Raw genomic sequence first — 27,403 nt, 5'->3', positions numbered from 1 at the left:
TTGAGCCGACTGCTTGGCCAGCCAGCTCCTTCACATGGAGAGTTTGTGCAGGTTACCACCTGGCCTGTCCAGCTGTCCATTTCCTTCCAGGAACTGTATTCCTAGTGTCCCATTGGGCAACTGAATCCCATATTTGTGATCGGTGGAAACTTGTCACCTGGGTTTTGGGGAGTGCTTAGTGGACCTGTCTCCCAGATAGCAAGTCTTCACTGACCAGAATGGTGAATTAATGAAGTCGGTTGGGTTGATTACCTGAGTTGGATCAGAACCCAAGGGTAACAACAGGAGCTTATGATTGCGTTTAGGCTAAACCTATCCCTGAATAGCCCATGGGGCTGTCACGGGGTTTCCATGCACATATTTACAGCTGACTGCACTCAAACCGTGTCAGCTGCTGGACATTATGTCAGACCTGCTACGCATCTGTTAAGATAAATGTGTCGCCACTATTTAATGAACTGGCTTTGTGACTAATTCCATTGACCATTTGGTGGAGGTTCATCCTGTATTTTGTTAGTGAGTCTGTGTTCTTTTTTGAAACTGAATCAGCCTTATCTGGTTCTCCTCACAGTAGAGCCTTACAAATGAGTATCTTAAAGAAGCTGTCCAGAGGGCGGAGCATTAGTCACTTTCTCAGTCGCATTAAAGTGTAGCAGTGCTTAGCTTCAACATTGTAAGATAGGAGACATTAACAAATCAGTTTTAAAGAAGTAGAACATTGTGAATGGATGTATACTCACTCTAACTATGATCTCACATTGATGCAGCAGCTTGACCCATCATGGACACAGAGGTTAGAGGTTCTGGAAGGTGCTCTAACCCCTTCCTCGGCTGTACCTAAAAAAGGGCTTTCAGTGTACAAAGAGGTTATCTGTTGTCCTCTCAAACTTTGAGTTTTATCACAGCTTTGTTTTCCTTTGTCTGGAATATCTAGTAAGATTGTTTTGGTCTTCTGAGCTCTTTTTGACTCATCTACAGCAGCTAAGCATGAAAAGCGTGGAATGGGAATCGTGGGTTGAGAAAATTGCGCATATTGGACGCATACAACTACTCCGCTGCCTTATTTCTTCCCATTTGCATGCTGCTGCAAAGGTATATTTCATCCTTGTTTCTGTGACATCCTTCTTTGTGCCAAGAAATATCCTTCAATGTGTCAAGAAAGAGTGCACCTGAGATCACAGATAATGTCCCTTTAATGAGGTAAAAGTCTAGAAGGGGGAGGGAGTGAGTTTCCTCCATTGCTGGCAGCTCTGAGAGGAAGAGGGTGGGCGAAATAGCCACATTTGGGCATGAAATGCCATGTCATCCCATCCTTGCCCCCAGAAAGGAAATTTCCCGGGATCAAGATGCATAGAAAAGCTGGCCTCTTTTCTTGCATAGCCATGGAGCTTCCCTGAAGGTATTCCTAGAAGCCATGAAGGGTGTGGATCAGCTCTATCCGGATGGAACAAATATTCTCTCTCAATGGTCTTGCAGGAGCAAACCTACTAGATTTTCCATGGTGCTAGTAAGATGTCTTTGGGACACTTTCATTCTACAAACTAGCCCTAGAGTCCCTCATTGAAGCATTTTTAAGCTCTTTAATTGGGGCTTGAGCCAAGCTGACCCAATTGCATCCAGAATTTAATTTGATGATATGGCTTGAGCCAAGCTGACACAACCCCAATCTAACACCTTTTTTTCTTTTTCTTTTTCCAAACTGGGGAGGGGTGATTCCCTCCATGGCTGGCTGCTCTCGGAGGGAAACTATCTCATGCAAGGGGGGGCACACTGACGGCCTGTAATGCCAAGTAATGTCGCTGGCCCAATTAGTGGGAAAGGGATCCATGCATCATCTGCGCAGGAAGGCCTCTTGCCGCCTACGCATGCAATCCGACCCACCCTGAAGCTTCTCCCCACTCACACCAGAGGGTATGAATGTTGTCAGTCCAAATGGAGCAGATGGAGTCTTCTGGAGGGGTGAGAGTACCCTCAATGGCCTTGCTGCAGTGGGCCTACCACATGCCATGCAGCTATGTTGTTGATCTCCCATCTCCCGGAGACTAGGACTTTGTTGACCTGTCGAGGCTGGGAACTGTATCAATCCTGCAGTGAGAGAGTCGGAGGGCATGCCCACCTGCTCAGCCGCACTCACCCAGGCTACTGCCCTTCATGTGATAGTACGTGGCGCAGACTGCACCGTCATGTATACGCCAAGGATCCTCCTCTGTCAAACCTGTGGCGCTTTGGGACAGTCCCAAAGGCAGTGCCGCTGTGACTCCATGGGGTGGCTGCATCACATGCACTGTGCCGGCCATCCTCCAATGGCCAACCAAGTGCCAACAATGAGGCTGCGGTGGGCTAACTGCCTGAGGAAGAGCGTGATCTTCTTAAGCCGATAGTTGTCCCACATTCACGTCCACAAATCTTAAAGGAAGTGGGAAGAGATGTCCTGGGTGGCCCAGTGGTCAGCCGCTGCCAGGGTACCATCAATCTCATGAAACTGGATCCTACGACCCATCCTCACCGTGTAATGAAAAAAAAGGGTGGCCAGGCTCTCCAGGCTGAAAGGGTCCTGCCACTCCCACTCGCCTGGATCCCACAGGACGCGAGTCAGAGGTTGGCTCTCCCAAAGCCCTAGGTGCTAGGAACTGGAGGGTCGATGTGCCATTGGTGATCATGAAAGCAAATGGGATCACCACCTCTATCGGTGAGAAAAGGGCCAGGCCGCAAGAGCCTCAGGAAAGCTTTCCGCCCGCTTCCACCACCCTGCAACTTCCCCCATTGGCCGTGGAGGGTATGGATGATGTCCAGCCAAATGCTCCTGATGGACTCCGTAGGCGGAGTGTGGGTACCCTCGATGGCTTCGTTGCATCTAGCTCGCCATATTCACCAGGCTGCAATGTTACTGCAAATCTCCCAGCTCTGACATGAGCCCAGTCTCAAGTGGTCAGTAGATGGGGCTTTGATTGGTATTGCCAAAATGCGGAGGTGAGAAACCTGAAGGGCTAGCCCCCCACCATCCTCTTCATAAGCCCTGACAACCTCAGCCTCTGTGGCCCAAGCAACGGTGCCCCATGTAATGATCCAGGTCGAGACCCTATCCATCGTGAAGACACGGAGAATCCATTGCCAAACCTGTTGAGCCTTTAGGCAATCTCAAAGACAATGTCGCTAAGACTCCTGAGGGTGGCTACACCTCGTTCAAGCTGCTAGTCGACCTCCAATGGCCAACCACGTGCCAACCGCCAAGCTCTCGTGTGCCATCAGCCAAAGAAAGAGGGTGATCTTTCGAGGCCGAAAACTGTCCCAGAGCCTCTTCCAAAAATCTGAGAGAGAATGCTGGGAGAGGCCCTGTGATTGCCAATGTACTGCCCCTGCCAGGGTGCCATCGCACTTGAATCATGTGGCCTAGCCGCGCTGTATATGCAAAAAAGGGGGCATCTATAGTCTTCTCCCAATCGCCAGGATCATGCCAAGTCCACTCTCCCGGGTCCCACTCGAGGCGCGTGAGAGGTTGGCCCCATATCCATAGCCACCAAAATCTCTCCCTAGCCACCTTGGCCGGCGGGTGGGTCAATGTGCCACTCACGTGACTAAAATCCGATTACCCTCACCTGTTGTAACTTGTAAGGTACAGGCACTGAAATCCTTCAAGGGGGGCTCGGATCTCTCTAATCTGCCATGTGGACTACCAAAAGAATATCATGCCTAGTAAACATGCCTAGCCACAATGGGGGGGTCCGGTATGGGATAGGTGTCAGCCACTCTTGAGGAATAGCAGAGTCGATGTTGATGCTGAGCTTGTCTCTACCCCGGATCCCTACCAAGCCTATCTCCTGAACCTCTGGGGGTAATTGCCTGTGTGCAAGCCAATCTCCAAGGGACCTAGCAAGTCCTATGCTTAACGCGCCCCATGATACATGAGGTCAGGCCCCCAACATATGGCCACTCGTTAAACGGATTAAGGGGTTCCATATCAATGGCTGCCACTCCTCTAAGGGAATTGGAGCTAGCTGCCTAAGGGCCGACCACTACCAGCCTGAGGTGATCCCGAGCTGGGCTAAATCCGCGGACCTGCATCTCTGTGAAGATCCATCTAGTACTCTACGGTCAAGGGTCCCCCTAGACTCGGGTTGTGGGCTGAAATCCGGGCCAAGAGGAAGTCCTTCCAAGGCTCACCACTGAGGAGGAGTCCCCTAACAATCAGCTTGCTAGGCAGGGCACAGCTCTGAATAGAAGGGTCAATGATGCCTAGGCCCCCTCTACGTCGTGGCTGAATGATCACTCTCCATGCCACCTTGGCCTTGGCGGGCCTCTTGTCACTGCCGGCCCATAAGAAGTTCCGGATACAAGCTCGGGAAAAGGCCCAACAAGAAGTAATGTACCACATGGTGGCAAGGACGACCTAGTTCGCCACCACCACTCTACCAGCTAGGGAGAGCCTCGCAGAACTCCAATACAAAGCTTCTTCCAAATGCTTAGAACAAGAGGGGTGAGTTGTTGCTCCGGAGAGATATCGATACCCACTTGACATCGAGTATAGTAGCGAACAGAGTGCCCCTAGGAATCCACTGGAAAGCCTGAACTAGGCGCCAAGTTGGGGTGGGTGCAACGCCTACCCAGAAACCACACGACTTGTGCCAATTGATTTGTGCTCTTGATGCGCGACAAAAGATCTCGATCACCTCAATGAATCTTTGGAGATTCCCTACATCTCGTGATAGGCAAGGTGCTGTGTCATCTGCAAGCTCTGAGTCCAGCAGCTCCACCTGCGTGCGGAGGGGAAGACGCAATCCCTGGAGCCCCGTCTCGTGAGTTGAGAGAAAACTGCTCATGGCCTCAGTGAGGAATAGGAAAAGGTAAGGTGCCAGAGGACAGCCCTGCCGGACCGAGCAGGAGAGGGGGAATCTGTCGCCACACGGGCTCCCTAAATGAGAACTTGACTGTGAGAGGCTGAGTAAAGTCCTGAAACACCATGGATCCACTCCACAGGGAACCCCATTTGACTCATCATGCCCTCCAAAAAGCTCCAATGAACCCTATCATAAGCCTTCTCAAAGTCTAGGAGTAGCATTATGAGGTCCTGCTACCGCATCTTGCCCGAACCTATCGCCTCCTGGAAGGTGAAGATGTTGTCCAGAATGCTCCAATCCTGAACAAAACCTGTCTGAGTGTCATGTATCAAGTCAGGGAGAAAAGGCTGAAGTCTCCTGCTAATGGCCTTGGCCAAGATCTTGTTGGCGGTCCCAAGAAGGGTGATGGGTCTCTACTGACAAATCTCCAATCTGTCACCACCCTCCTTAGGAATCAAGTGTATCAAACCTTGTGAAAGCCGCTCTGGCATGGCAGTTGTGATCATAATCTCATCAAAGGCAGCTCGAAGGCTGCCTTCCATGAGGTCCTAGTGGTGAGGAAAGAAAGATACCGAAAGCCCGTCCTCTCGCAGGCATCTACCCCTACAAAGAACCGTCAATGCCTCTACCGGCTCCTGTGCAATGAAGGGAGTCAATAAGGACTGAAGAGCGGGGGGGACCACCTCTCTCGTGTGCCACTAGATCGTCTCACACGCGTCCATCACCTGTGGGGATAATGGAGCACCCATGAGGAGAGATCGAAAAAAATCAATGGCGATGGCTCTCACATGGGGGGGATCAGAAACAAAAGCTCCATCCTGACCGCGGAATCTGCAAATACCATCTCTCCTCCTGTGGGGGGCCAGCTATCTCAAAGAAGTCCCTAGTGACTCTATCGCCGGCTTGGGTCCAAAAGGAAGCTCTGTCATGGTACCTGTGCTCCACCCTCTTCTCCTCGATGGTTCTGATCTCTATATGGGCGGTAGCAAGCTGACTCTCAATCCAAGGGCTATTGGGGAAACTCTCGTGAAGCTGCTGAAGAGAAGCAAGACCCCTCCTCAGACTCCTCTCCTGCTTACGAAATCCCTCCAATCTGCTCTAAGCTACCTACTGCAAAAAGCTGCTGATCTCACCAAGGCCAGTATCCAAGGTGCACGCAGCAGAGCTTGAAATAAAATCCAGTCCCGCCCATATCTGCTCTATCGTGCTGCAGATCTCGGGGTTCTGTATAAGGCTATCAGGAATCCTAGATGTCACATGCCTGTCCTGCCTTGCATAATTACCAGGAGTTTCGAAGTTTCATATTTTTTTGAAATGGCAAAAAAAAGTTTCAAACAAAAATGCAAATATATATATATATATATATATATATATATATATATATATATAGAAAGAAAGAAAGAAAGAAAGATATATTAACGTCCTGTCGAGGCCAAAGCTGACCTATAGGACAGATCAGAATACATCTTTGGTTACAATCCACTTCGGGGTATCGGTTAAAGAAAAGTGCATGTGGGATCAAAAAGAAACTAACTTCAAAGCTCTCATGACTCATGAGAGTTACATGTTACAATGGTAAAATCACCATGTGCTTAATGTGATTAGATATGTATAAGTATCAAGTTCATGTCCTTCAAAAGGAGGGTGGACCTTTAAAATCTTTGATGATAGCTTTTCCTCCTCTATAGACCGCCCACTTCCCTTGTTTCCTTGCTTCTCTGACTTTGGCCAGTTCCCCCGCTCTATTCTTTAGTTGTAGTGGGGTCAACTCATCAGAAATCCACACCGAGGTACCTTGCAATGATTTAGTCTGCTTCATTACCTTGATCTTATCAATCATATCATAGTATCGAACCCTAGCCTGTTTCCCTTTAATTTGAATGTCAGTTGGGTCACCAAGGTCTATAAAAGGTAGAGAGAGAGAGAGAGAGAGAGAGATTTTATATTTTAATACAGTTGCCAACACGGTACACCCATAGAATTTATGGGGCCAGAGGCTATAGCTGCACGTATATAGAAGCATATGCCCAAAAAAAAGGGCAAAAGGCAGCAGGCTAGAAACTTTTCAGAAGGATGCAGACATCAGGCTAGAAACGCGTTTCAGCTTGTGAGGGTGGACCATGGACAGCAGTCGTGAGTCGTGACTAGTCGGCCAACTTTACACAGGCGACAACGGCGGGTACATAGGCAACGGCAGCTAAGTAGGAGTCGGGACAGATGCGCAAACAGCAACTGAGCGGGAGTCGGAGCCGGGACAAATGGCTCAAACAGCAGCTTCAAAACGTGTGCCACAAACGAAAAGTCAACGCAAGCGATAACATTTTTTTTTGGGAAAACACACGAGATAAAAAACGCCTTTGTTTAAACAAAACTTTTATGAAACGTTTCGGTCCATTTCATACCAGCTGAAACGCGTTTCGTTGCTACACCGCTGCTTCCAAGGGTCCTCTAAGCACAGAATATGCGGAGCATGATCCGAAAAAGTAATGCCTGCCAAGATGCTGATCATGCCCCCACAGCCGCAAGCCCACTCATCCATATAAAACCTGTCAAGTTGAGAGAGGTTGGGGACGGTGCTCCTCCTATCAGACCGTGAGAAGCACAGGCTCCCAAGGCTGCGCCCAAACTCTGGAAGATGCCAAGGGTCGTGTCCCTTGAGTGCCAATATCAACTCCTTCCGTGCAAAGTACTCTATGCCTGAGATTGGGGCCGTGCCTCCTCCGAGTCTGTCCTCTGCTGCCTCAATCATGTTAAAGTCTCCACCCATGCACCAAAAGTCTTCCTGAGGAAGCACACGCAATCCTCTCCAATCATAATGGTAACCCACTGTGCTCACCTAGAGAATATGACACATGAGCCTGTCACTACCGGCAAGAGTTGCTCACTGACAAAAATACAAACTCCTCCCTGTGTCCCTAAGGGGGCGAAAGAGGGAGTCCAAAAAGTGAGACTCCTACCTGGCAAAATCTTCCCGCAGCAGCGGCAGGCACACCCCTTGGAAAGGTGGTGCTACCGGAGGAAAAGAATGTTGATGGGTCCCCCAACTCTAGCTCTGTGAAGCTCTCCTTTGATGACGCCTTGCCCCTGAAAGCATCGAGACCCCCCTAAACCCTTAATGTTCCATGAGGCTATCCGTATATCAAACTGTGTGGGAGGCAGAACTATCAGAACTGCCCTCCACTCGAAGAATCTTGGGCATGGGTATAGATGGGGAATAATCACAATCAGTCCTAGGGTGAAGGCGCAGCAAGTGGGCACGGATCATGTCCTCCATGTGTCGCCACTTTGTCTGAGTGTGAGAGTAGGCGTACATCGACCTCCATTGATCACAATGGAGGTATCTGTAAGAAAGGGGGAGGGGTACTGCGACTGAGATATGCAGGAACACAAAGAGCAGCACCTCTAGGCTGGAGGCCACCACCTCCTTGTCCTGGTCTCTATGGCCAGTTCCATCCTAGCCAAGGGCCAGAGGTGGGTGAGCATATCGGTGATGCGAAGATCGTGAAGATTGTGTGAAATCTGGACTGCTTGTCCCTAGATGGCGGTAGCCACCAACTATGAGTCCCACTTCGTCTCCGGGGTTGCACTCAAGGGAAAGGAGAAGATCATCGCGCCGCTCTCTGGTGTAGGTCTGGAGTGGTGAAACACCACACATATCGGAATGGGAGCTACTGCCTCCTCAAAAATATGTCCCTTCCACCAGAAGACATCAGAAGAAACTGTAATCCACAGGCAGAGGAAGGGGCCAGTGCGAGCTCAGAGGCAGAGGACTGCTGCGGGAGGAGTCGGAAGCGAGGGGAGGTGAGGATGCGGAGAGGAAGGAGAAGGGAGTGGCTGGAGTGATCCATCGGAGAGGGAGGCTGCTGGGAGGGGCTTGTCGAGGGTTCAGTGGGGCCAACCGGCCTCAATGGAAACTGAGAGCCTGAGGACGAATCTCGGCAGGGAAGCGGCCGCAAAACCAGAGGGGCCAGAGGACCCTCACCGTAACTAGAGGGGGCCCATCGCTGACAGGTGGGTGCTGTGATAAATGCTCGAAACCGTTCTCTGACATAACCGAATCCTCCTGTACTCTGCCAGCCTGGCATGCCCGGCAGCGGCGCTCAGCTCTAGTAGTTGGTTGATGGCCCTAGCGCCCGCCACTCTCCGGGAACGGGGTCATCTGCAGTTGGGTCCTAGTGTTCCGTTGCCTGAGAGCCTGCCTCTCTCTATACCCCCTGGTGAGGATCTGAAAGGGAACCCGTTGGGGGGAGGGGGGACCACCATAGGCGGTCTCCTGGACTGGCGTTGAGGGCAAGCTCTAGCAAGGTGCCCCATCTGCCTGCAAATGAAACATTGGCCCGGAAGGCTTGAGTACTCCACTCGTTGAATGATGGGGTCGCCCCGAAAGCATGGGATAGATATGACATGAGGCACAATCTCCGGTGAGGCAATACAAATGCGAAGGGATGGAATCCCGGCCGCCCGTGCAAGCGACGAGGCAGCAGTGAGGGGGGATTTCATCACTCTTCCAATGGCTCCACCAATCACTAGGAGAAGAGAAAGGTATTCCTTCCTGTGGCCTAGGAAGCAAACGGTCATTGGGAAGCCCTACACGCCAGCCAGAGGGTCAGACGCAGGGTTGGTTTATATCCTTAGCAGTGACATTATGACTAGACTTTAACAATGAATTTTGACCCCTAGTGCATCAAGGGCTTATCACCTGCTGGGGCACTTTCTTTTTTTTTATCGTTTGAATTTGTGCATGTAATCATCATGCCAGAGTGGATGCATTCTCATGTGGAAAGCTTCATTGAACATGCTACCTTACTTTATTGAATGTGTAGGTGGAATCTGGCTTGGTGTCATGCACACTGGAAGGCATGAACAAAGCCATTGTTTCTGAGATTCAGAAGTGTCATAAGGTAATCTTTTAATGCTTGTGTGTCAAATTATTTTTCTTGAGTGGGGCAGTCAGTTGTAAAAAACAGATTTAAAAAGTTTAATATATATTCACTTTCATATATGGTTTGGGCAGAATGACACCGCAGAGGGGCAAAAGAATTCTGAAAAGATTTTGAATGACCTGTGCAAGAAGCTTCAGACATGTGGCCTTCAAACTCCACTTCAGACGATTTATATTACCTCTAGTGTCCCCGACTTTTTTTCACTGATTGTCTTTGTGATAACAATGTCTCAGGTGGGTGTGGGTGTGTGGTGGTGCTTGTGCAGGGGGGTTATAGGCTTGTAAGGGAGTGTGTGTGTGTGTGTGTGTGCGTGTGCGTGTGTGTGTGCATGCGTGTGGTTGTAAGTCCATTATTCCTGAAGTACTGATTCAGAACAATTGCTCATTTGGTTTTGAAATGTAGCTTCCACGCTATGTCCTTGACAATCACTTAGGTACATTGGTGAGCCGTATGAAGAGGGCATCTCTTGATTTTTGTCCGTTGGTAAGTTGATTCTGTTAACTCTCTCTTTTCTAATTACCAAGTGCTTTGTAGTTTTCTTATGACGAGTGCTTTGTAATTTTCCCATCCTTTCCTTGAAAAAATATTTAGGATGTGCGTCGGGGGGGGGGGGGGGGGGGGGGGGGGGGGGGGCGCGGTGGTGTTTGGTTGGGTTGGGGTTGGGCCCTCTATGACATCACTGCATCATTCACACCAAACACACCATGCAGCAATGATGCTGATGAGCTATCACTTCTGTTAGCGGAAGTCAAAAGAGGTCACAGGGTACGGGGGATAGGCTATTGTGGTGACCATAATGCAATGGTACTTCTACTGTAGGTTGAGTCCCATGCACCCACCTTCCTATATGGGAAGGCTGGTCAACCACCTAGGTGCACCCACCTCCTTATGTGGGAAGGCTGCCAAGCGCCTGGGCAGACCCACTTCCTTGGTGGCCGGCCCACCCACTTGGAGGAAAACCCCCACCAAAACGATGTACATACATTTTCTGGCCTGGTTTCTCCCAGTAAACCAACTGTAAACAAACCACGATTACTTCCATGGGTGTCTGAGTTTGGCAATTGATCTGATACATACTAATATTAATTGCCCAAAAAAGAAAAACACGTTCTTGCCCCTCTCCTCCTAAAAGCTCCAAGGATGTATCACATTTGTTTGTAACCTTTTGTGGTCTCACTAACATCAAGTACAATTTCAATTGCAGGTTATGGGCCTGGTGACTTTGTTTCGCCAATTCCACCCTTCATACATAGCAATGTACATGCAGGTATAGTTTGTGGCACCAAATCTGGATTTGAGGGCTCAGTATATATGGGATTCAAATGAAAACGCAGATGAGTAAGATTTTAGATTTGCTTCTGTGCAGTACTTGGGACAGTATGTAAGGGCTCATATTGAGAACACGTCATTGGTGAACGACCTGACTAAAAAGGCTCTAGATAGTCACATTGAGGTGGGTTTCACCTAATCATTTCCCATAAGTACTAGCTGCCGTACATACTAATCTGGTGTTAAATGTAATGCAGGTGAACAAAATGCTGACATGGATTTTTGTACTGCTGCGATTCTTCAATATGCCTGCTGATGTTGCAGAAGCCTCCTTGCCACTGGCTACCTTCACTACCATAGTCAGCTGAAGCTTTGAATGTGCACTTAGAATGCTTTTGTGTCGCCCACATTCGGTGGGTTGGACTAAATCTGTGCCACCCATTTTGTGGCAGTTCGAATGTTGTATATCAAGAATGTTGAGAGGTTTTGCATGTGATGAACACTAGAATCACATGAGAGAGGCAGCTTAATATTGTGCCCAACAATAAGCACAATATTAAGCCCATTTCCACAGTTGTTTCCACCTGGTATCACAAGAGAGCCACCCCTCCCTCCTTCCCCTCTCCACCCCTCCCCCCCATCTCACTTCTCTGTAAAGTTGGATCATGCATACCTGGTGCAGCGTTCTTGTATATATAGATATCCCACAGCACGCATAACATGCATGAGAAAAACAATTCCACGAGAAAGAATTACGCAATGTGTAATGTAAGTTGTTTATTAAACCTTTCACTTACTCAGAAATGGTTTCCATGGTGGGGAGTGGGCTCATGGTTTCCCTATATACAATGTTCCAAAGATACTAGTGGTGCATGAGAGTCCTTCCAGTTGTACTAAGAAAAATCCGTACCTTTTGTCTCAGCCAATTCAGACCACCCGAAGAATCAGAGTTACTTCTGACGACAATATAAACAAATCTGAGAAGATGGTGTACGGTTCAGCATTCTCTCTCCCCAAAAGTGGGATGTTCAGCACGGCATTGTTTTCTTAAAGATGGAATGAAACTGCTTGGAATCGACATATGTGAAGGATCACATGTCAGCCCCTACCAATTCGATTTAGAGAGTTGCGAAGGTCAATTGCTAGACGTAACCACAAAACATTAGTCCAAGACAAAGGACAAGGATGGGCTGTTTAGTGATGGGGTAGATATCGGAATGTTTCACAGCAAAAGGACATTCAAATCCTTTTTGTTGCCAAGCTCGCCAAGTTTTTTATCAGCTAGCCAGTGCAAAAATGTTGGCATTCCTTCTGGTGTGGATGGTATGCTATACAAAGCAAAACAAGAACTCAGCAAGAGTAGCACATCTGATCTACACAAACCCTTGATTATGAGTTGATGTTGCTCCATTCATATCAACCTCTGGAGTGAATCCCAAAACAATGATCAGGAAGCCCAAATGCACATAGTGGAGCTCCTAAACTCCCTGGTAAAGTGGAACATTTGCTGCCAATAGACACATTATTCCAACCTATTATGGATCCGACTTCACACAACATATCACCACTAGAGAAACCACCAAACGTCTCCTTAAGGTTGGAATACAGCACTTGCTTGATATTTTTCAATTCTGACCTTAAGGAGACGTTTGGTGGTTTCTCCAATGGTGATATGTTGTGTGCAGTCGGATCCATAATAGGTTGGAATAATAATGTCTATTGGTATCACATGTTCCACTTTACCAGGGAGTTCAAGAGCTCCACTATGTGCATTTGGGCTTCTTGAATATTTTTTTGGGATTCACTCCAGAGGCGTATGTGGGTTTGATAAGAATGGAGGAACATCAACTAATAATCAGGGGTTCGTGCAGATGTACATGATCCATGTCTTGCCCACACTACCAAATGTCAATTCTCGCTATTGGATTGACATTGACATGAGAGGCTTCATCCATTGGTTGAAGTTGCATATTGATGACATACCCAACTCCTCGCCATGGCTTGCAAAAGTTATGGGAAAAAAAAAAGAGGGGATGTAGTGATAGTGCAGCTGCAAGTTGTCGCACTAAATGCAGGCATGGTTCTTGTTGCCTAGTGTGGATTTTGTCTTTTGATTATGTTCATCTCTCAAAATTCTTTTGTGTGATGTTGTGCAGGTCTTCAACACGCTGAGATGTATGTGTGTTCCTGTGGATTGCTTAGTGGGTTTGATTCACCGATTTTGTCTTGCCTTGGCACCAGCAGTCCACCTGACCATGGTCCTTTGGAGTTGCTGCTCTAGTGCTTGGACCTACGAGCCAACAAACACATTTTGCATCAGTTTCCAAATGTTGCTTTAGACTCTTAGAGCTCTCTGATTTTGAAATTTGATGGTCAAAAGTAACTAACAAACAAAATCAGTTGTGCAGTTTAAAAGCTTCAAATTTCAACACATATAAATAAACCTTTGACATAGCTTGATGCAAAACACTTCATTGTGGGTGCCCACTCCCTCCTCTCCCCCTTTTGTGTGCTCCTCCGTCCGCTCTCTCCTTTCATCCCACTAGAGAATGCTAGAGAGATGAGACGGATCCACTACCTTCTCTCCTCCTCTCATCACGCCAATGCGCACGTGCAAAGAGAGCTAGAGAGAGAGAGAGAGAGAGAGAGTTGTGCATAGAGAACCAGGCAGAGAAGGGGTCACGAACCCATGGTTTCGAGAGACCATGCAATGGGGAGAGAGAGAGAGAGCATGCAATGACACAACCTTTCAAGAACGTACTACAATTATGTGACATGTCCATCTTCAATAATAATATATGTCCATTTAATAGATGAATTTATGATCTTTTGTGGATAAAAATCAACAACCATAATAAACGAGTTGTTCTCACTTAGAATCTTAAAATTCTGAGTGCACATTTGAAATCTGCGTGTAATTTTATCCTAATATAAGATTTTTCCCTCTGGATCGAGCTTATACATAAAATTTAGTTATTTTCAATTAAAATACGATATACTTAAACCTTAATAAATGCATGCATGATCGGGTGTCCAATTGACGGACAGTCTGCATCCTTGCGACTAGGAAGACATCTCAGATATTTTTGAGGAAAAAAGGATCTGCATCGTCAAGCGCTTCAACATGCATATTAAGGTCAACACTCCAAATTAGAGTCCTTGTCCCAAAAAGATATCGTACACACATCTGGGCGCTCGTACAACGCTCGCGTAAGGAGTAAAGCTTGATCACCCTATCGTACATGTCCCACAGACCGCCACATGGACGCCCATGCTGCCACTAAATCGGAAGACATGTGTCTCAACTTTTGCTCGCGCACAAGTATTATGCTTTTTTCAGGCTCATGTAAGCCACAAGTCAGTGTACTTTCTCGTACACCGTCCTTTACATCCCCACTTTGCTCTCCGATGCTCATCAGTGAAATTTTGCTGCCCAATAGCGAAATTAACAGTGATCTGGAAACTTTATAGTACATGTACCTATATAACCTCCCAGTATCCAACGACCAGTTGTCCAACACTCTGTGCTGTCCATGTTCATACCCGGCACTCTGTACATGACTATACCTGATAGCCCTCTGTACCTTTCTTCCTTTTTGTCCATCTCCAAGTAAGTCCTTTGCAAAATTTTATGTTACCTCATCTCACTCTTGTGGATAGATTGTCCTTAGCTACTCTCCTCTTCTCCCTCCTTCTCTCCCTCCCCTCCTTCCTCCATGTGAATAGACTTAAGAGAGGACTCCCTCTGCTCTTTCTCTATGTAGTCTTCTTCCTTGAAAATCCAGTTTAAGGACACCTTTCCCTTCTCCTCCATTAGTGGTGACTTTAGTAAGGGCTTTTTGGCTCTTAGAGGTGGTTCACACCCAAGAGTTCTTTGCTCATAACTTGAGCAAATGAGCTCCAATTTGTGATCCAACTGAAGCGTTAGATTCTCGACGATGTGGGCTATAAGGAGGAGGGCAGAATGGCTCCTTCACGAAAGTGCCAAAATATTACCTTGAGAGACGCGCACAACAAGCCTAGAGAGGTTGCTTCAAATGCGGTCCCATCTCTCTCCTTGGGAGCCCCACAAGAAATTAATGGCCAGGTTAGCTTGGTCATCATTTAAAAAGAGATTTTTTATTAATTTTTAATGTTAACTTTAATAAAATAAGAAAGATGTCACTTTTCTTTATATAAAAAATGTTGTGAAATTATTGTTTTCTCAAAAAAGTGATGTTATCTATCGTATTCTATGGTTTAGTTTAGAAATTGTTGTCTTGATTAAGTTAAGAAGTATAGGTATATCTTCTCTCTGTCTCGATGTTAACCTCGTTTTCATCCTTGTGTAATCGAGCGACGACGTTAGCAAGGCTCGGAGTCGACCCAAGGTATTCCTCATATCACTGGGAGAATGAGGTTCGCCAATGGAGGCAAGTATTGTGATGTTGCCTAATTCTGCGGGTCCAAGCTAGTGCGGTGAATAAGCTCTCCCTAGCGCATAGATATCCCTCTTAGGGATGGGAGGATCAAGCGATGGAGCCTGAGAGGGTGATAGGTCGGGATTGCTCAGTCTATAGAGGCTGGAAGGCCGAGTTCTAGATTATCAGTAAAATAAAGTAAAGAGCCTGGATTTGGCTATGAATAATTTTGAACATTGTATCTATTTTTTTAATTAAATCCTTTATTTGTAAGCATTGTTGTATCATTGATAAAAACTATTTAAACGAATAATGTGTAAGGTCATTAGTTAATGAACTTGTTTATTTATGTCAAACAGTGTGGTAGGATTAATTAGAAAATAAATTGACACGTGAGTTGGGTGGAAAGTGAAAGAATGGAATGTCCATATGGCAACATCTTATGGACGGGTGGACTGGATTAGTCGGGTAGCATTTTAATAAATTAATTGAAGCTTCTACGTTAGATAAATAAGTCCCTAGGCAACCCTATCCTAGAGGACTAGGTCAGCGGTCGTGCCTTGCATAGATGAGAAAAAAAGCGTTGTTTTTAGAAGTCAAGAATAAAGGTTGCTCGACTTAAGGTCAATCACTCTATGAGTGGTTTGATTTTAGGAATCTTTTAGAAAGACCACGCTCCCCCTGTGGGATAGAACTAGGTCTTACCTACTATTCGTATCCTTGTATCTTACATGGTCAGGGGGTATCGACAAGTAGGAAATTATCCCAAGTTAGACTTAGTAGATTATCAGAAGGTTTCTCCTATTTATGAAGGGAGAAACCATACAATTGGTATCAAAGCCGATCTTAGTTTCTAGGACTTGTTATTTAAGATTGTTTTGAAATGTATGTTTTACCTAATGATGTTGATTGATAAATTAACTTACTAGAGCAATTTGAATTGGTGATTGAATGATTGTAGGAAGAGGGCGATGCTTACTCAAGATACTTAATCTTCTAGTGTATCTTCAAGATGGCTTGTCACTCTTCAAATTTTGAGTTCTGTGATACTATGGTGCAAATACTTGAGAGATTGTCCCTTTCTCATTCCTCTCGTATCCAAAGAGGGTGGGTTAAATCCAAAGTCTACCACCCTTGCCATCAGTCTTCTGTGTCTTAGAAACTACGACGAAACCCACATATTTCACCTAGGTGGACTGCTCTAGTTTCATATCTAGTTAAGCCTAGGATTTTCTATGATGACTAAGACTAATTATATTAGTCTCAAAATCTTTGAATAAAACGTGTCCTTGAAAAATTTTGAGAAATAAAATGATTTTAAAGTTTTACTTTTAAAAGCATGAGCGTAATGTAAAGTATGAATCTCGTAATCCTAAAATTTAATCTTACGATGATGGCCAGGACAATCAACCTCCACTCTCCAATGCACTATATACAGATGTTCAGGAGAAGAAGCTCCTACTCAAGCAATGCAACCTCCCTCCTTTAAGAAAGAAGATTCAAAGATTGAGAAGGATGTCGAGGTTTGGATTGAAGCAATGGATGATTATTTCTCAGCTGTCGGTGTACTAGAGCGACAAAGCAGTCTATGCTTGCATGATTTCATCCCGCTAGAGATGCTAAACTCTAGTGGAAGCAATGGTGTCGTGACAAGGGAATCATTGAATACTCCCAATCATGGAAGGATATCAAGCTGGCTGTGAAGGAACGATATCTTCTGCCATCTCATGAATCCATTAAAATGAATGAGTTTTTTAGTCTCAAGCAGCTCAATTTAACCTTAGAAGAATACTATTCGAAATTCATCACTCTCCGGAAGTATGTCCCAGCCATGACTACTTTCTAGTAAGTGGCTCGTTCTTGCTAAGGCTTGAATGAACCCTTTGATTCTCGCCTTGATTCTCGCCTCGAAGCAATGAGGCCAAGCACATTGCAAGATGATCTTATACGAGCAAAGCCTCTTGTGAAAGAGCTAAAGTCTGGTAAAGCTAAGCCTCATAAGAGATCTTACCCAAAAAGCCTCAACTGAATGCTCCCTACTACAACCAAGGGAGGCAAACCAACTCCTTTGTTCCTCGCTCGTATGTTGCTTCTTCTAGAGAGGCCCCTCTGTGTTTCGAATGCAATGAGCCGGGACACTTTAGGGCCAACTGTCCAAAGCTAGCATCATCTTTTCCTCAAAGTGGTTGAGCAACTTAAGGCCGTGGAACACCCATCCACCAAGGTGCAAGAGGTGGTCGATGTGGTAGAGGCCATGGAGCAATTGCTCGCACCACCTGTGCTATAAGTGAAGAACCAACTGTGGAGATGGCTGAAGAAGAACATGCCACCGTCCAGGCGCAACGACAGAACATCAAGGTTCAAATTAACAATTTGGTGTTATTCAAACCCCAATCACTCCACAGTAAGCCATTCCAGCTTTTGATTGATTGTGGCAGTATCCATTCATTTCTTTCTCCAAGGTGTTTACAAAAATCAAACTTGGGTTAAAAACCAGCTAGAAGAATGGTTGTAAAACTAGCTAGTGGGAAGGAAGTAGTGTCAACATTCTGTAGGAAACCTTGATTTTGAATTAGGTAACCGATGGCCATTTTAGAGTCCTGTCGTTAGGAATTTATGATGGGATCCTTGGGATGAACTATTAATTGCAAACTATGCTAGTATTCGCTGTAACCAGTGGAGTATCACTTTTAAAAATGAGCATAGCCAAGTAGTATCAGTTCAGGGGAAGGCAAGTAAACCTAAGTCTATGATAGTCAAGGCAAAGCATCTTCTCAAGGGAGCACGTAAGGGACAACAAGTTTTCCTAGTTAAGCTCAACAAAGCTGCTAAATCTAGTAAAGAAACATAATCCTCTTGGCTCTAAGAATTCTCTGACATCTTTCCTGAGACAAGCTTACAGGGCTATCGCCTCCTCCTCAAGAAGTCATCATGAAATCAAGGTGATCCCTAGTGCCCAACCTGTCTCAAAAACACCCTATAAAATGTCTCTTCCTAAAGCCATTGAGCTTGAGGAGCAACTTTCCCAACTCATTGAGCAAGGATTTGCACGCCCTAGTAGCTCTTCTTGTGGTGGGGAGCACCCATTCTTTTCCAAAAGAAGAAGGATGGCACTCTTCGTCTCTGCATAGATTATCAGGGGCTAAATCAAGTCACTGTAAAAAATAAGTATCCTATCTCTCGCATCGACGAGCTTCTTGATAGGCTTCATGGGAACAAAGTTCTCTCAAAAATAAACTTGAGGTCTGGTTACTACTAGATCAAAGTCAAGGAAGCAGATATATCCAAGACAGCTTTCAATACCCGTTATGGCCACTATGAGCTTATTGTAATGTCATTCAGGTTAACCAATACTCCTGCGACCTTCAACCACATAATGCAAGATATATTCTATCCCTAATTGGATGAATTTGTGCTTGTCTTCTTTGATGAAATCTTAGTATACTCAAAGTCGGTGGAAGAGCATGAGGAGCATGTGCATAGAGTTCTGCAATTGTTATGCAAACATAAACTCTATGCCAAGAAGAGAAAATGTACCTTCTTTACTCATCATTAGATTGAGCATCTTGGATTCATTGTCTCCCAATATGGTATCTCGATAGCTCTCGCCAAGGTCAAGGATATACTGGGATGGCCACCTCCTAAATCAGTCTACAGCGTTCGTGGGTTTTTGGGAATCACTGGATGGTACAGGATTCTCATCAAAGATTATGTCCTGGTAGCTGCACCCTTCACGGATCTTCTTAAGAAGGATTGCAAAATAGTGTGGTTGCCAATCCATCAAGTCAGCTTTGATCAGCTCAAAGCCATCATTACCTCAGCGCTAGTCCTGAAACTTCTTAATTTTACCAGCAAATTTGAGGTGGATATTGATGCTAGTAGTGTAGCACTTGGGGGTGTCTTAGGACAAGAACGAAGATCAGTGGCTTATATGTCTCGCAAGCTGAAGCAATATGAAGCAAATTATGCCATCCATGATTTGGAGCTCTTAGCAGTTGTTCATTGCCTCAAATTATGGAGACTATCTCTTGGGGGTAAATTTTAGCTTGTAATAACTGACCACAAGAGTCTGAAGTGGATCTTCACCCAGCCTAACCTTAACACGAGGTAAAGAAGATGGATTGAAATCCTACAAGAATATGACTTCGACATCAACATCTGTCCTAGGAAGGATAATGTGGTAGCGGATGCACTTAGTTGCAAATCTTTCTTGAGTGCAATTTCAATGCCAAATGATCCTATACTAGAGAACGTCAAAGATGTTTCATCTCATAATCCTGATTACCAAATGATGGTGAAGTTAGTAGAAGAAGGAGGAACTTCAGAGAAAGAGAAAAATATAATCAAGGGGTACTTCATCCATGATGGGAGCCTCTACTTCAATCACAGGCTATGTATTCTTAAGGATCCTGCTCTAAAGAAGCTAATCCTCCATGAAGCTCATGATAGCCTCGCTGTAGCGCATCCAGTCTATGCAAAAACATTGAATACTATAAGGAGAAGCTATTATTGGGCGGGCTTGAAAATTGATGTCCTTCAGTAGTTGAAGCAATGTCTCTCATGTCAAAGGATCAAAGCTGAAGAGTCAAGATACTTGTGGGAAGCTTCAACCCTTGGATATTCCCCATATGCAGTGGGAATGCATTAGTATGGATTTTGTCACAAGTCTCTCCACTGTATAAGGAGGATATGATTCCATTTTAGTGGTGGTGGACTTGCTTACCAAAGTAGCTCATCTTATACCAGCCAAGAAAACCTTTAAAGCTTCTAATGTTGTTCGGTTATTCATCAAGGAGGTCTTTAAGCTTCATGGTCTCCTGAAGGAGATAGTCAGTGATCAGGACTTTGACTTCACTTCAAAGTTCTGGTAGTCCTTATTTCAGGTCGCCTTGGGAACTTAACTTTGCTTTAGTACAGCTTATCATCCATATACCGATGGCCAGACTGAGAGAGTCAACCAAGTAATTGAAGACATTCTCAGAGCATATTGTGGACAAGAACCAAGAAGATGGATTCAATGCCTTCCTCTGGTAGAATTCACTTATAATACATCTTATCATCAGAGAATAGGAATGTCATCATTCAAAGCACTCTATGGACAAGAATGTTTATCTCCTCTAAATTTCTCTAATCCAACCATAAGAGTGAGCATCCAGAAAAATGCTCCGAAGAGATGGAGAAGCAGACTAAGACGATCCAAAAAGATATTAAAGCTTCTCAAGATCAGGAAAAGCATTATGCTGACACAAGGAGGTCTAAAAGGATCTTCAAGAAAGAAGACAAAGTTCTTCTACGAGTGCGATCCAAGCGTAGCTCTCTGACACTTGGGAAATATAAGAAACTCTATCCAAGATATTGTAGGCCCTATACAGTTATCAAGTGTTTGGGTAGAAGTGTCTATAAGCTCAAGCTCCTAGCCCATATCAAAGTTCACCATGTATTTCATGTAAGTTTGTTAAAGCCTTATATACTCAGTCGTCTTGATCATATTCTTGATGATGAGCAAGTTGTAATCCCAACTCAAGGAGTCCTTGAATTGCAACCTAGTAGGATCATAGATTCTAGAGAAAGGCAACTCTGTAGTAATAGAACTCTTGTAGAACATCTAGTACAGAGTGGAAAGATTATCTTGAAGAGGATGCAACTTGGGAAGATAAGGTTGCACTCTTAAAGAATTACCTCGAATTCATGACGAGATGAGGACATCTCGATTTCTTTAAGGGGGGAAGGATGTAACATGCCCATCTTCAATAATAATATATGTCTATTTAATAGATGAATTTATGATCTTTTGTGGTATAAAAATCAACAATCTTAATAAACAAGCAATTTCCACTTAGAATCTTAAAATTCTGAGTCCAAATTTGAAATCTACGTGTGTGTTATCCTAAGATAAGATTTTATAACATTCAAAATGGACACTGGATCAAGCCTATACATAAATTTTTAGTTACTTTCAGTTAAAATACGATAAACTTAAATCTTAATAAATACACGACCGGGTGCCCAATTGACAGGCGGTTTGCACCCCTACAACTAGGAAGATGCCCTGGACATTTTCAACGAAAAAAAAATTCACAGCGTCAGGCACTTCGTCACACATATCAAGGTTGAGACCCAGTCCCAAAAAGATGTATAAATCCCCCAGTATCTAACGACTAGTATCCCGACACTCTGTGCTGCTCATGTTCGTACCCAGCACTCTGTGCAAGATTGTACCCAACAGTCCTCTGCACCCCTCTTCCTTTTTGCCCATCTCCAAGTAAGCCCTTTGCAGAATTTGGTTTTGCATGATCTCACCCTTGTGGGTAGAGTGTCCTTAGGTGCTTCCTCCCCCCTCCCTCGGTGTGAATAGACTTAAGGGAGGACCTTCTCAAAGAGTCCTCCCCTAGTGTGTAGACATCTCTCTAAGGGACGAGAGGATCAAGCAATGGAGCATGAGAGGGCGACAGGGCGGCTTGAGTTCTCGTCAACTGTGCTGAGATGAGATGTATGGTCCCGTAGGGATTGCCCAGTGTATAGAGATTGGAAGGCCAAATTCTAGATCATCGGTAGAATAAAATAAAGAGCTTGGATTTGGCTATGAATAATTTTGAACATTGTATCTATTTTTATATTAAATCCTTTGTTTATAAGCATTTTGTATCATTGATAAAGACTGTTTAAATGAACAATGTGTAAGGTCATTAATTAAGGAACTTGTTTATTCAAACAGTGTGGTAAGATTAATAAGAAAACAAATTGACGCGTGAGTTGGGTGGAAAGTGGAAGGATGAAATGTTTTGACAGCAACATCCTATGGACGGGTGGATCTAATTAATTGGATAGCTTTTCAACAAATTAATTGAAGCTTCTACATTAGATAAATAAGTCTCTAGGCAACCCTACTCTAGAGGATTAGATCAGCGGGGCTGTCTTACATGGATAAGGAAAAAAGTGTTGTTTCTACAAGTCAAGAATAGAGGTTGTCTAAGTTAAGGTCGATCACTCTATGAGTGGTTTGATTTTAAAAATCCTTTAGAAAGACCACGCTCCCCCTGCAAAATAGAACTAGGTCTTACCTACTATTCGTATCCTTGTATCTTACATGGTCAAGGTATCGACGAGTAGGAAATTATCCCAAGTTAGACTTAGTAGACTGTCAAAAGGTTTTTCCTATTTAGAAAGGGAGGGGATCTTACAAAAAGTCATGTGCGGTCCGTCCATGTGTCAATTGATAATATATTCAAATCTATAAGTAAAAGTTTCTAAAGACTTTATTTTTCTTTGACTCTCTTGATAAGTTGATAATATGATCCTTTACACTTAACAAAAGTTATCCTATCCTCTATATCATGTGCATGAGTGGAATGCAAGCCATGTACAGAAAAGACACTTTTGTGGCTATTTTGTATACTTTTTAGAGAATCCATTTCTGATTCCATTTCTCTTAGATGATAGTAAATATCACAAAATGCTTTTAGAGATTTGTACTTTGCACGTGGAACTAGTTGAAAAATTCAATACAAAAAGGGTTCAAATGTCTATTTGTAGAGTCACCCATAAGGTGGTTTGTTAAAGAAACTTTGAGTATCCTCAGTTCTTATGAAAAATAAATTACGACATATGAATCCATCCATGTGGTATGATGTTCATTGAATAAAAGTTGACAACAAAAAATTTTAAGCCACTTTTGTGGATTTTTTGTAATACCAAGTTTTAAAATGAGCTAAGCTTCATCCAAAAAGACCACACACATCTTACTTGTTGATTTCAAATTGATTGATTTTATAATTTTCTCACATTACATGTGGAAGAATCAACAAATCTTGTCAAACCACTAGACTTCAGCTAAGAACTTAAGATGACATTTATGTTGGGGTGTGTCAACTCTTTTACATTATACGATCGGGTTTTCATATCATAATCTTTTTCTTTTGTTTTTTCCTATAAGGTAAAGCTTTCATGTACTTTGGGTTTCTTCTTTTTAATTGAACTAAGGGAGTTTTGAGTCTTGAGGATAAACTCTTCTTTAATTTACTTCCTTGTACTAGGAGCATTATTTAAAACAAAAGGGGAGATGTCCTCCTCATCAATAAAGCACACGGGATGTATGGAACTAAGAAGGTGGGATCAATGGTCCTTGATTGACGCACGGATCTCGAGGTATACATGGGTCAACCAGGTCAAAATGAGAATCGGTCAACCAAATCCAGCCCCAGCCCAAACTTGAATCCAGTACCTCCAGCATCAGACCCATGCAAGCTAACTAGCACACCCGCGCACATTCTGGGAGAATTCAAGGTTACTGTGTAGACATGGTTTTGTTTTGTGTCAAAGAACTATACATTGAAACTAATTATATCCTAGTTAAAATGCCTATTCATAGAGACTTAGGTGATGAAAGACTAGAGGACCATTTGGCTATTTTAGAGCCACCAAGGCCAACAAGAACATGTGAGGAAACTCATAGACCAAGAGTCACATGGAAAAAAGATATGATGACAAATGCTACCGTAGAGTGAGACCATCGACTTTGTAAAATTTGGTTAAGTAGTATGATGGATCGAGAGATCCATACACCCATGTGGCTACTTTTAGTCTGCGCCAAACAAGTCACTAACCAATATATGCAAGTAGAAGGGTTTGGACTTATTATTGAAGGGAAAGCTCTATCATGGTTTTAGAACCAAGAGCATGACGCTCTAAGAAATTTCATGATGCTTGAGAAGGATTTTATTGTATCCTTCTCTAAAATGGAGATGAAGGAGGCATAAAGCACAATGCAGCTGCTCAAATTTATGCTTTCAAGCAAAGAGCACAAAACATTGAGAGACTGTGCAAATAGGCTGAAGCAATACATTACCAGATGTCCTTTAGATGAGAAACCTAGCTATAGGAAAGACTAATATCAGTCTTCCTTGAGGGCTTAAGAAAGAAGACTTTGCATGCTCACTTATATGCAGCAAAGAGGCACACAAGCTTCAATGAGTGTTGCCTTGACGCCATGGACTATGATGATAACTTCGATATATCGAGTGTTTCTAGCCATGGGAGTCAAAGACGTGACAACAAATCCTCAAGCAAGGATTCAAAATCTGCGGTACCATCTGTCAAAGATGTAAACTTAAACGGGATTGTTCATCTGGTGTTGATGAAAATGGGCAACTTTACCGCCCACCACCTTATAGACCAATGCATACTCAGTAAAAGAACCCCAAATACTTTGTGTATGTGAAGCATGCAAAGAAAATCATAGAACAAAGCAATGTCCAATGTTCCAACCTTTGGTTAGGAATTCTCCTCTAATTTTGTGGTGTGATGCCTGTAAATGGAATTACACACATCACAAAGGATTGTAATTGCTACAAGGATGCAGCCAGAGCAACCAAGACCACAAGGTGGAAATGTGGAACAAGTTCTAGTGGAAACACAAGAGCAAGCTAGACCTATGTCAGGAGCTCAATCTCTAGCACCAAGCACTACACCAATTCGATATATGGATATGAGAAACCATGGAATATGAATGGAATTCATGTGTGTTCAACCTTACCATAGAGAGGAAGAGCCACCTTTGAATGATTTGTCTTTGAATGGACTCACTAGGCCACCCAATTCAGCTAGGTATGCCAACCAAGGAGTTAATCAAGTGATGTACATGGGAAATCAACTTTAGAGCTAACACACAATAGGAAAAGAGATATCTTGCATAGGAGATAGGTCCATGCTACAAGTGTAATGGTTATCATTGGGCAAGAGATTGTCCTAATAACAAGCCTCCAACTGGACTAAGTAAAGAAGCAAACGATCAATTTTTGCCTATTGTAAGGTATTGTTAAGATTGTGGGGAAACCCACTTATTTAGGGACTGTCCCTTTAAACAAGCAAAGAATGATGTAAAAGGAAAAATAGTGCTGAACTATGTCGAGGTAAATCCATCTCCTCAGACATCAAAGACTGAAATAGTCACAAGCAGTCTCATTGAGAGTTGTGACCAGAGCCCAAGCAAGAGATGATGAAATACAAATAGAGAAAACAAGAGTAAGCCTAAGAGTGAGTGAAATTAAACCCACAAAGAAGGTTACTTGAAAGTGGAGATGAAGAAGACCAAGCAAAAAGTCTTAAAGCAAAAATCTACTGAGAGTTCCAAACCCTCTATGGAGAACATCAATGAAGTGTTGAAATCTCAAGGAAAACACTAACCAACACTTGATGCAAATGAGAGCATATCAGTTTTAGACATTAGTGCAGGAGGACCAGTTTTGGTGAAAAAGGTTAATGAGCATTGTGATGCTATTTGAAAAGCATATGAAAGTTGCACAATGGCTCAAACAAAAATCCCAAAGAAATTGCAGGAATATCTGAATCCTAGAGCTAAAAAGATCAATCTTACTATTCATCAACAAATGCTACGTGATACTTAGACAATGTTGGAGGGACCTCCACCTACTTTCACTAGAGGACCTATGCCTTCTATACCAACTTTGAGACAATACTTGAGAGAACCTCAAGCATGGAATGCGGAAGTGAACCTATTGTTCCTTTGATAGATTTGTGAGCAAGATGATAAATGAACATTAACAACTACGGACTTTGGAGATGAAATTCCAAAGCCATAGGAAATGCTAGCTCGAGAGATGTGGAAGGCAGTGCCATAGAAAGATGATAATTCAACCTCATCAACTACATCACCACCCTTTTCTATAGTAGACTTTATGGGACGACGACCCTTTGAAGCTATAGCTAGTCTATTCAAGAGGAACAATGTTCTAAGGATTCATTTCCTAGTGTACAAACTCTGAGAACAATGCCCTCCTATCTTGGGGAATATGAACCTAATTCAATTGTTATGTGAGTTTTGTCAATGTGGCGAGCTCAAATTAAGAAGAAAGACACAACAATCTTGTAAGCGTTGTTGTCAGCTCCAGTGGCATGCACACTTTCTTTAACGGATCTCCTCAATATCAAACCAAAGTTATGGGAAAATTTGATAGAATGTTTGAAGGAACAAGGCCTTTGGAACAAAGGCTCAAAAGATTTTCTGAAGTCGAAGACTGCAATATCAAAGCTAAGAATACATATACAAGTTCCAATCAACAGAGTGGGCAAACATAGTGAAGACAATGAGGGTAATACCACACCGCCTTGCTAGAGATTAATAACATAAAATCTATAACTATCCTAGATAGCAAGGCAGGAGTGAGTGTTGTAACCTAAGAGATATTAAAATCACGGGGAAATCTAAAAATTCAAAAAACAAGAATGAGGGTTACAATTGATAGATGGGAGCTTAGAGACTTCCATTGGATTATTGGAAAACGTGATAGTTAAGTCATTAGATCTTACAAGATTTGGTTCCTCTAACTTTTCATCAAAAGATACTAATTGCTTAGAATCTATAATTCTTAGGCAACCAATGTACTATAAATTTTATGTTACTAACATGGGTGAGATAGTAGAAGATGCCATTTTGGATTGGCTTTGGATGTACCAAACAAGTTGTTGCTGACAAGAAGGCCAACACACACTCTGTGTAGGTAAATTCTCGTCCTTATAGGAGAAAGAACTACAAAGAATCCCACAAAAGTCAAAGAAGTGCCACCTTTCCAAGGAACTTCTTCAATGGTTGGGGCAACTTCTAGAGAAGAAATCCAAATGCCTTAAAAGAAGGTCACATTCATGAAACCAATACCCAAGACCATTCCAAGCAAGCTAGTGTAGAAGTGAAGAAGTCATTCCAGTAGCAGAAGGCTATGGAAGGGGGAATCCCAGACTTCCAAACAGAGTCACCAAGAAGTTAAGCAAACTTCTCTACGAGAACCTTCTACTTTGAGGACACATATGAAGGAGCCAACAAACATTAAAATCACCTACCAAGAGAAAGGTAAATCCAAGGAGGAGCTTATCACACTACCTCAACACTCACAAACCTTGCCCTCCACAATTACACATCAACTCACTAAGGAGTATGGAGCGT

General features: G+C 43.8%; 1 protein-coding gene across 10 annotated transcripts in view; it reads left to right on the top strand.

Moving 5' to 3' along the window:
- The window catches only part of LOC147625025 (uncharacterized), a 142,793-nt gene extending 130,942 nt beyond the window's left edge, over positions 1-11,851 (top strand). For 4 of the 10 annotated variants that reach the window (XM_086818251.1, XM_086818249.1, XM_086818250.1 and 1 more), the window contains 8 exons: positions 768-866; positions 979-1,092; positions 9,659-9,736; positions 9,850-10,011; positions 10,181-10,261; positions 10,983-11,045; positions 11,145-11,231; positions 11,305-11,851. In XM_086818251.1, coding sequence (XP_086674377.1) covers positions 768-866; positions 979-1,092; positions 9,659-9,736; positions 9,850-10,011; positions 10,181-10,261; positions 10,983-11,045; positions 11,145-11,231; positions 11,305-11,415 — 795 coding nt within the window. In that variant the 3' untranslated portion in view covers positions 11,416-11,851. Of the gene's footprint in view, positions 1-767; positions 867-978; positions 1,093-9,658; positions 9,737-9,849; positions 10,012-10,180; positions 10,262-10,982; positions 11,046-11,144; positions 11,232-11,304 lie in introns of those variants that run through there. The other 6 variants (XM_086818253.1, XM_086818248.1, XM_086818252.1 and 3 more) reach the window with 4 other exon arrangements.
- The last annotated feature ends 15,552 nt before the right edge of the window (positions 11,852-27,403 follow it).

This window comes from Cibotium barometz, chromosome 24 (genome assembly GCF_041138505.1).
Source record: "Cibotium barometz isolate CiBa-2024 chromosome 24, ASM4113850v1, whole genome shotgun sequence".
Classification (NCBI taxonomy): Eukaryota; Viridiplantae; Streptophyta; class Polypodiopsida; order Cyatheales; family Cibotiaceae; genus Cibotium; species Cibotium barometz.
This window is presented reverse-complemented; position numbering and strand designations above follow the sequence as displayed.